The 9,869-nt window shown below is 58.2% G+C and overlaps 1 protein-coding gene across 1 annotated transcript in view; it reads left to right on the top strand.

Moving 5' to 3' along the window:
* The first annotated feature begins 5,441 nt into the window (after positions 1–5,441).
* LOC112404999 (myosin-6-like) overlaps positions 5,442–9,869 on the top strand; it is a 22,262-nt gene continuing 17,834 nt past the window's right edge. The window contains exons 1-8 of the mRNA XM_024753219.1: positions 5,442–5,642; positions 6,775–6,918; positions 7,163–7,319; positions 7,417–7,444; positions 7,730–7,841; positions 8,110–8,202; positions 9,107–9,170; positions 9,436–9,534. Of these exons, the coding sequence (XP_024608987.1) occupies positions 5,442–5,642; positions 6,775–6,918; positions 7,163–7,319; positions 7,417–7,444; positions 7,730–7,841; positions 8,110–8,202; positions 9,107–9,170; positions 9,436–9,534 (898 nt within the window). The remainder of the gene's footprint in view (positions 5,643–6,774; positions 6,919–7,162; positions 7,320–7,416; positions 7,445–7,729; positions 7,842–8,109; positions 8,203–9,106; positions 9,171–9,435; positions 9,535–9,869) is intronic.

Genomic DNA, 9,869 nt, shown 5'->3' with positions numbered 1-9,869 from the left:
CCATCCTGGGGGTGCAACGAAGCTCCCAGTCCTGGAGCCTGGAGAGCAGCCCCTTTGGAGGAAGCAGAATAAAGCAGTTTTCCTTGAAGTGAGATCCTGCCTCTAGACTTTTCTTCGCAGTCTGCCAGCCACAGGAACACAAGGACATGGACACGGGGTGGGGGTGGGTGCTCCAGAGGAGGAGTCCAGACCCAAGAGGCCTCCCTAGGGAGCCTGTGAGGCTCTGAGCATCGTCGGTGCAGCCCTGCCAAGTGCTCCCCTTCACTTCCTCCTGCCAGCCTTCTCCCTGGCCCAGAGACCCTGGGAGTTAAAGGAGATTTAGGGAAGCCCTTAAGGCTCTCCTAGAGCAAGTGAGCCCACCTGCATGGACCTACACCCCAGATCTGATCAACACTACCCTCACCCCTGACAATACTGAAGCTGGGCTGTGGGGGGGAGGTTTGGTGTGTAAGGGTGCCCCCTGAGGCGTGACCCACTTGGGCAGGTGGGCCCCCAGCCCCGGTCCGAGGCAGGTATCTGAGGGGGCACAAGGACTTGCATCCATAGCCCACCCCCTTCCAGACACGGCCTCCATGGTCTCCAACCACCTCCCCACCATGACCAGGAGAACTGTACCCTAGCCCACCTTCCTCTCCTCCTCACCTCCTCCTGGGGCCTGGCCCTTGGTCCAAGGCACTCCATTCTTCTCCCTTGTTACTTCCCACGGTAGCTTCCATTCCCGAGACCCTCCTCGTCTGGTCTTGCTGGAAGATGGGGGTCCTTTGGCCCATTTAGAGCAGGCCATCTGGAGGGGAGGCAGGCAGAGGAGGGATTGGGGAGAGTCACGTGTGAGCAGGACCCTGGGGAAGGGAGGGGAGGGAATGGGTTGCCGCAGGGCTGGAAAATGGAGGAAGGAGCAGGCTCCCCTCCAACTAAACAAGCCTAGCTCCCCTGGAGTCGCTGCCACACCTGCACTGCTCAGGGAAGGCCTGGGACTATGGGCCACAGAGGGCAGGGGCTTGGGAGGCCCTGGCCTGAATATCCCCCATGCACCACACACAGCCATTCTGGGCTCTGAGCTCCCAATGCAGCAGCCAGGAAGAAGGGAATGCCAGTATTAGAGAACAGGAGGAGAGGGAGAGGGGAGAAGGGGAATAGGGAAGGAAAAAGGCGAGACCTGGGCTTCCGTGGTGGCGCAGTGGTTGAGAGTCCGCCTGCCGATGCAGGGGACACGGGTTCGTGCCCCGGTCCGGGAAGATCCCCCATGCCGTGGCGCAGCTGGGCCCGTGAGGCATGGCTGCTGGGCCTGCGCGTCCGGGGCCTGTGCTCCGCGGCGGGAGAGGCTGCAGCAGTGAGAGGCCCGCATACCACAAAAAAACAAACAAACAAACTAAAAAACCAAAGGCAAGACCTGAGGAGCGGGGCAGTGGAGAGAGAGGGAGAGGGCTCAAAAACCTGGAGGACGGTGACCAGGGAAACCAACAGAGAGAAAAGATAGAGGAAGTGCTGTGTCCTCCCCTGGAAAGACCAACAGCCTGTCCCACCTCTCTCCTCACATCCTCCTCCACTCTCCTCGCCTAGCACTGCTCCTCTTCCTAGGAAGGACCTGGAGAGCAATGAGGAGATAAGTGAAGGAAAGAGAGGGACACACTTGAAATGAGAGACGCAGGGGACGCCCAGAGAATCCAAGCTCCCAGAGCAGAGGAGAGAGGCTGAGGAACAGCCAGAGACTGGGCAGCAGACCGGGGGATGGGAGGCAGTTGACAGGGCTGGCAGCCGAGCCACAGAAGAGGGTGCTGAGAGAGGATGGGAGAGGAGACAGGGAGGGTGAGCCTTGGATGGAGAAGCTGGGAGAGCGAGGCGGGGCGGTACTGGGCAAAGGAGAGAATCCTGGGTCACCTTCAGATGCAAGCAAAATCAGCAAAGTGGAGAACAGGTTAGAGAGAAGCGGATGAAGACCCAGGAGCAGGGTGTGGAGGCAGAGATGGGACAGGCAGAGAGCAAGCCGACGGTGGGCTTAGAGAAGGCAGAGACTTATGGAAATGCAGGTATGTCAGACCCCGCGATGGGCAGAAACGTGGTGCCAGGGAGAAGCAGAGGCCAGGCCCAACTCTGAGACAGGGAACCAGGAAGAGGGAAAGGGAGGCAGACATACAGGGAGCCAGGCAAAACAGGGGCAACCCGGTGCCAAGGCTAGCCCTGCCTCCACGTCCCCTTTCCTGTGGCAGGAGTCTCCATCCCGTGCCCTCACTGGCCAGGACTTCTAGCAGAATGAGGAGTTGCTTTAGGAGGCAGTTGAGGGAGGACGGAGAGCAGGGATGGATGTGAGAGCTGGGGAGAGAAGGGGGCCTAGGAAAGGGAGAGAAGGGCCAACCAGACCAGATGGGGGGCAGAGCCCTGGGACCAATTTAACCCCTCCCCTCCTCCTCCTTCCACAGGAGACAGTGGGAACTGCCTGCCTACCCCTCACCCCCACTCCACCTGTACCCAGTCTGGCCTGCTCAGGACATAGGGTTCCCTGAGGGCAAAGCCTAGTCTTTGTCATCTGGGCCTGACCCAGCTTGACCTGGAGTTCTCAGCCCCTTATCACATCCTCGTGGCAATGGGAACCAGGCAGTGGCGCACTGGGCCACAGGCTGACCCCCAGCTTGCATGCTAGGTCCTCCAGTGACCTAGAGCTGGGGACGAGTAGCTTGCATCCCCTGGGGGAACAATTTGGCATATGCACCTGCTGGAGATGGGAATGTGGGGTTGATTCAGGTCTCCCCAAGGACACTGGATATGGAGTACAGGTTCCCTGCAGACAGATGTATCCCTGAGTCCATTAATGGGGCAGTGGAGGGTCCTAAGGAGTTGGCGCCTTGGGGGAGAGACCACATATTTGGTGGAAAGCAGAGAATTTGACCCCTGTCCGTCCTACCCACCTCCCCACTCTAGAGCTATATTGAGAGGTGACAGGAGATGGTTTGGGAGGGGCAGCTGGGAGAGCGTTCCTGGGTGTGAGGGTGTAGGGCAAGCCAGGGCAGGGGAGTCTGGCTTTGTTTCCTGCACACAATGTCCACTTAGTCATAACAGGCATGGCCTGTTGAAGACCTGACACCTACCGCCTCTGAGAGGCGGCATCACTGGAGGCTGGGGAGGGGGGCCCTGCGAGTCTGGGGCACTGGGGGACACCCACGAAGACGGACGTGTGAGTATGAGCCCCACGACGGTTGGGAGGGAGCGCTGGGGTTCTACCTGGGGAGGGGGAGCAGACGGCAGAGCCCCGCCCCCGCCCTGCGGAACGCAGAGCTTGGGGCCCAGCTCCCCGGGGCGGCCAGGACCCCAGCCAGCCTCAGCAGCACCTGCACCCTCTGGAGGCCCAGAGAGGCGGAAGGGAGCAGCCCCCACCCCCTCCGGCCTCAGGCCCTGGGATTAACGCCTCTTGCCCCTCCCCACCCTACCCCGCCCCTCACCGGGAGCAGAGGGTGGCAGAGGAGGAGTAAAAGCTTATGTGTGCAAATGTGTGTTTCAGTGTGCATAAAAGCATGAAGGAAAATCTGCAAACTTAGGTGTGTAAGTGTGAAATATCTGTATGCGCGTGTTTAAGAATGGGCACGGACCCATGGTGGCCAAGGCCATGTGTGAGGGTGCTGGACTGTGGGTCTGGGTGCGAATCTGCTTTGGTGGCGTGGGGAAATCCCTTCCCCTGTTTGAGCGGCTAGACGGTGGTCACTGTATCAGGAGCAGCAGGGGAGGGGCTGGGGGCTCCAGATGTGTCCCCAGAGTAATGCAGCCTCACGTTCCCAGGAGGACACCTGCCTGCAGACTTGGGGATCAGAAGGAAACCAGGACTGCACAGAGAGGACAGCATGGCAATTCTTTTCCTGACAAAAGGAAACTGAGTCAAGGATCTGGGAAGTAGAGCCCCTCCCTGGGCATCCTGGCTCCAGCTGCCAGTCCCCAGCACCATGGGACTCCAGGTCCAGAGAGAGTGGGGAGTTGCTCCCAGCCTGGGCTGTGTGAGGACAGGCTGGGGAGGAAAGGAGGGAGGGGAGCCAGTGGTTGGGGGCAGGAGACAAGCATCTGGCCTGCAGGAGAAGGTGGCCCTCACCCAGAGTGCTCAACTCACCCTTCAGGTTAAAAATAACCAAGGTAAGGGCCTGGTGGTGCGGGGTGGGGTGGGGGTGGGGTAGTGGTGTGAGAAGTCCTGTCTTCCCACTATCTGCCCATCAGTCCTTTGGAGGGGAGGAATGTGCCCAAGGACTAAAAAAAGGGCCTGGAGCCAGAGGGGCTAGGGCGACAGACCTTTCATGGGCAAATCTGGAGGCCCTCTTGTCCTCTTGTCACCTCCAGAGCCAAGGGATCAAGGGAGGAGGGGCCGGGAGGGGAGAGAGGTGAGAGGGAGGGTCCCTAGGGAAGGACTCCAAATTTAGGCAGTGGGTGGGTGCAGCAGGATATAAAGGATCCTGCTCTAGGGACAGACTGACACTCCTCTGAACCAGGTAAGATGGGGTTTGGGTGGGAGCTCCGTACCTAGCCCTCAGAGCCCCCAACTTGAGGGGAACGGGAGTGCAAGTCAGTCGGAGGCCCAAGGGTTCTGCTAAAACTGACTTTCTCCAGCCCTGGGAAGTTCCCACTGACAGAGGGGAGGTTCTAAGGGGAAAACCAGAAACCTCTTTTCTTCTCCCATCTACATTTCTTTCCCTGCATCTGTCCTCTCCTGCTTTCTGTATCCTGCGTGTGCTTTCTCCATGTTTGTCCCTCCTTGGATGGCTTCCCTCTCCTTGTCCAATTTTATTTTGCCTCTTGGTCTTTGTCAGTACTTGTCACTATCATACTTCTTTGTCTGTCTCTCCTCCTGCCCTTCACAGCTGCGTGTTCTAATCTCCTTGCCTCTCTGTTTCCAACTCAGATTCCACATCCCACTCCTCTCACTTTTACTAGCTCTGCGTCCTTTCTTTTCTGTCTCCCTGCCTCTCATCTGCCCGACTGCCCATGTCGGTCTGTCCCACTCGGCTGGCTCTCGATTTAGCTTCCCGGCTTACTTCTCCCCACGGGCCTGCCTCCGTTTTTCCTCATTCTCCTTGTCTGTTCTTCCCTCTGCCTGGCTGTACCTCTGTGGCTCCGCCCATGGTCTAGAGTCTCCAGGATTCTCTGTGAAGAGATCGCCGGGTGAGAACCACCCCAATTTTCTCCTGGAAGCCAGGTTGCTGCTCTCCTCTGAGCAGCTCAGCACCTCGCCTTAGCAAACTCTAGCCAATTCCACCCCACGTAGACCCCTCGCAGATTCTCCTTCAGCTTCACATCAGAGGGCAAGGGAAGCAGAACCCGAGTTGGGGAGGGCTGGACCCAGGCCAGGTAGGGAGGTGAGACTGATAGGACCCAGGTGGTGAGGGGGTGGGGCAGAGAGTCAGGGGCAGAGGGCAATGCCACCCACTGAGGCCTGGGCCCTCCTGTCTCAGCCGCAGAGGAGGGACAAGATGACCGATGCCCAGATGGCCGATTTCGGGGTGGCGGCCCAGTACCTCCGCAAGTCAGAGAAGGAGCGTCTAGAGGCCCAAACCCGGCCTTTCGACATCCGCACTGAGTGCTTCGTGCCGGATGACAAGGAAGAGTTTGTCAAGGCCAAGATCTTGTCCCGGGAGGGAGGCAAGGTCACTGCCGAGACGGAGAACGGCAAGGTGTGTGGGGCACAGCACGGGGTGGTGGGTGCAGGGGTGGAGCCACATGCAGTGGGAGCTGAGGGGCTCTGGAGAAGAGCCAAAGCCAGCGGGGGTGCTGGATGAGCCCCCTCGAGAAGCCCAGCATCTGAGTAAGAACTGACCTTTCTTGTTAGGTCTGAGCAGGTGTAACGAGGCCCCACGCCAGCCTGTTGCCAGAGAGGATGCTGGCGGCCAAAAACCTCAGCTGGTTTCCTCTTCAGAGGGGACTTGTAGATAAAGAGGGCATAGACACAGCATCAAATGAAGCTCCCTTCTCAAACCTGCGTCCCTCCACTCTGCCTCAGTTTCCTCCATGAACCGAGTCTCCCCAGTCCTCCCCAGCCGTACCAAGAGCAAACTTTTACCGATGAACGCAAAGAGCAGGAACTCTTGAGCAGAATGTTCAGTCCAGAGCTGACGACTGGCACTCAGAAATCCACAGTCCTGGTCCCTCATGCCGGCCACGAGAACTGCCACTGGTCAGCAGCAGTGGCTCAGAACCTCTGGGGACTTTGACCCTGAACCCAGCTCTGCCACTAGCAGCCACCATGCTGGCAAATCATTTAGTTATTCGATCCACAGCTTTCTCCACTGTAAAAAATGCTGGAATACCTACTTGCAGGATCTCATGACGTCAGGGCACGGCAAACTGACCAGTGGAGATCGAACCATTTGACAGTGACCAATGAAGAGTGTAAGGTAGATGGATGAGATGTTTTTCCATTAGTGGCAAGGTTTGCCCTGAGCAATTGATTCCCTGAAGTACTGCCCCCAGGAGTCAGGGTAAGGTGTGTGTGCACAGGTCAGAGAGTGGCCAGCCCTAGACAGTTAAGCAGGGACTGAAAGGTGATGCTTATGGGCACAGGGTCTGGGGAACTGGCAAGACACAGGGACTCTAGGACAGTCCCTAGGAAGGGAGAGACAGTGAGCAGGTAAATTATCTGGTGTCATGGGAAGCTATGGGCAAGGGCCCAGGCACTGGTGAGAGAAGAGCTAGGGGAACGAGGCCAGGTCACAGCCTGTACTCTGGGAGGAGGTAAGTGGGCGAGGCTGGCAAGGGTCCTGGTGGGAGTGTGGTCACCCCTGTCCTACTGCCCCAACCCCTCCCCAGACGGTGACCGTGAAGGAGGACCAGGTGTTGCAGCAGAACCCGCCCAAGTTCGACAAGATTGAGGACATGGCCATGCTGACCTTCCTGCACGAGCCCGCGGTGCTTTTCAACCTCAAGGAGCGCTACGCAGCCTGGATGATCTACGTGAGTGTGTCCTGCACACGGCAGGCAGCCTGTCCTGCACAGAGTCCAAAGTAGGCCGGGGCGATTCTCTCACGGGGAGGGGGTTGGAACTCTCCCAAAGGGCTCTCTGCCCCTATCCCATCCCTGGTCAGCTGCAGGAAGAGAGAAGCCAGCTGGGCTGACCAGGGACTCTTCTGCCTGTCACCACTGCCCACCCCAGGCTCTCCCTTCCAACTGCTCATGACTGCCCTATCTCCCCTTTCAGACCTACTCGGGCCTCTTCTGCGTCACCGTCAACCCCTACAAGTGGCTGCCCGTGTACAACGCCGAGGTGGTGGCCGCCTACCGGGGCAAGAAGAGGAGCGAGGCGCCGCCCCATATCTTCTCCATCTCCGACAACGCCTACCAGTACATGCTGACAGGTGGGCCGGCTGCTCCGACCTGTGGCTCCTCAGCCCCACACCCGTGGACCTGGGCCCTCAGCCCTGACCCCATTGCCTCTGCTCTTTTCTCTTCCAGATCGGGAGAACCAGTCAATCCTCATCACGTGAGCAAACAACATCCACCCACAGAGGGCCGTGGGCTGGGGGGGATCCAGGCTGATTCCTGGGGGTGATGGGGTGGGGAGGAAAGGTTTAAGGCGGAGACTGCAAGGAACTGGGCTCTCCGAGGAGTGCCGGAGTGACCTACAGTGCTGGGCAGACTCTGCAGGGAGCTGGGCCCCGGGGGAGGAGATTAGATGGCTGGGACTCTGAGAGAGGAGGGTGCAGTGCTGAACTTCGAATGGAGGACGGTGGGAATCTGGGCTCTGATGGGTCCCTGTTGCCCCCAGCGGAGAATCTGGGGCAGGGAAGACTGTGAACACGAAACGTGTCATCCAGTACTTTGCCAGCATCGCAGCCATAGGTGACCGTGGCAAGAAGGACAACGTCAATGCAACCAAGGTGCCGGGTGGGCCACGGGCTCGGCAGAGGGGGACTGGGGGGTGGGCTGACCAGGTGACCCCTAGCCCTGCCCTGGGAAACAGTGTGGACTGCAACCCTGAGCCCAGTGCTCAAGACCTACCTGGCAGGAGACACACACTCTGAGGTCTGAATATGACCCGTTGGAGCAGCAGACCCCCCAGCAGTCCATCCGGCCACACCCCTGCCCTCCCCACCACCACCTGGAGGTGGACTGGAGATGCAGCCCCACGCTCTGCTCCCTCTGCAGGGCACCCTGGAGGACCAGATCATCCAGGCCAACCCCGCCCTGGAGGCCTTCGGCAACGCCAAGACAGTCCGGAACGACAACTCTTCCCGCTTCGTGAGTGCACCTGACCACTGCCAACTGGCCTCATGCGGCCTCAACAAAAAAAAGGGGGGTGCAGTTTTGCCAACAGTCACCCCACCTGGTTGATTGTCCTGCATTTGGTTTTGGGATATCAAATAACACACACACACACACACTCCAAACCCTCCCCACTCAGCCTGCCCCCGAGTGCTGGGAACTCAAGAAAAGAGACCCAGAGCTACCACAGCTGTTCCAGAGCCGAGTAACAGGGCTGATTTGGGTCACATTCTAGATTTTCCTTATGACTGTTTCCAAAGCTCTTCCACACTGGAAGTGGGAAGAGAGCATGGGCGTTGGAGCCAATTCCCCAGCATTCCATCTGTCCAGCAAGTCCCCACACCCCTCTGAGCCCCAGTTCCTTCATCAGTGAGACAGAGGTAGTAGTATCTACCTTGCTGGTTATTGGGAGGATTACAAAAGATCATATCAGAGGTACAAACAGGACACATTCTATCAGTGCTCATTCCTGTGTCATTTCTTTCTTTTTTAAAAAATATTTATTTGGCTGAGCTGGGTCTTTAGTTGTGGCATGTGGGATCTTCATTGTGGCATGCGGGATCTCTAGTTGTGGCGTGCAGGATCTATTAATAGTTCCCTGACCAGGGATTGAACCTGGGCCCCCTGTATTGGGAGAGCAGAGTCCTAACAGTTGGACCACCAGAGAAGTCCCCTCCTGTGTCATTTCTGCTCAGAGATCCCTGGGTGGCATGTAGGGATGGACATCCTCTTCCCTGTTTTACTGATACTAAACTGGGATTCCAAAGAAGTCATTTACATTTCCAGAACCGTCCAGGGCATTCTGGGTTGCGATGAGGTCCAGGATCTCCACGCGTCTCTTCTGGCCAGTTCTCTCACTCTTTGTCCCATCTGCCCCCAGGGGAAATTCATCAGGATCCACTTTGGAGCTACTGGAAAGTTGGCTTCTGCAGACATAGAAACCTGTGAGTACGTGGGGAGCCCTGCCCACACCTCTGGGTCCTCCACCTCTGCCTTCATTCCCGCCAGATGCCCCACCTCAACATTTCCCCTCCATCTTCTGTCTCTGTCTACATTTGCCTCTTGGCTTTAGAATTCTTCTTCCTTTAAACCGTATCTTTCCCCAGGCTCTCTCCACTTGCCGTGAGAGCCCTTCTCCCCTGACCTCCACCCTGTTGCTGGCTTGGCTTTTTCCCTCCTTACCTGCCTCCCCGCCTCTCCTCACTTCAGATCTCCTGGAGAAGTCCCGGGTGATCTTCCAGCTGAAGGCTGAGAGGAACTACCACATCTTCTACCAGATCCTGTCCAACAAGAAGCCAGAGCTGCTGGGTGAGCCCAGCCCGATGGCCCTGCTGCCCCCAGCGCCCTCCGCAAGCCCGCCTGTGCAGGACAGATCCCTCCTCCTCACCCGTCCTGCCAGCCTGCTCACCCCCACTCCTTCCATCTGCCCCTTGCCTTTCTCTTCCTCCCTCACCTTGGACTCCCCTGTGTCAATTCTTGCCTCCCTTTCCACCCTTCCTTGCTGCTTTACTCCTTCTCCTCTGCATTTGCCTCCCCTTCTCCCACCTGTCATTCGCCCACCATCCTCCCACCCTGGGTCCTCGCCGCCCACTTTTCCTTTCCTTCTGGGTCCTCCCCTTGGTCCTTGCTGACGGTCCTCCTCT

This window comes from Neophocaena asiaeorientalis, unplaced genomic scaffold (assembly GCF_003031525.2).
Source record: "Neophocaena asiaeorientalis asiaeorientalis breed wild unplaced genomic scaffold, Neophocaena_asiaeorientalis_V1.1 scaffold1186, whole genome shotgun sequence".
NCBI lineage: Eukaryota > Metazoa > Chordata > Mammalia > Artiodactyla > Phocoenidae > Neophocaena > Neophocaena asiaeorientalis.
This window is presented reverse-complemented; position numbering and strand designations above follow the sequence as displayed.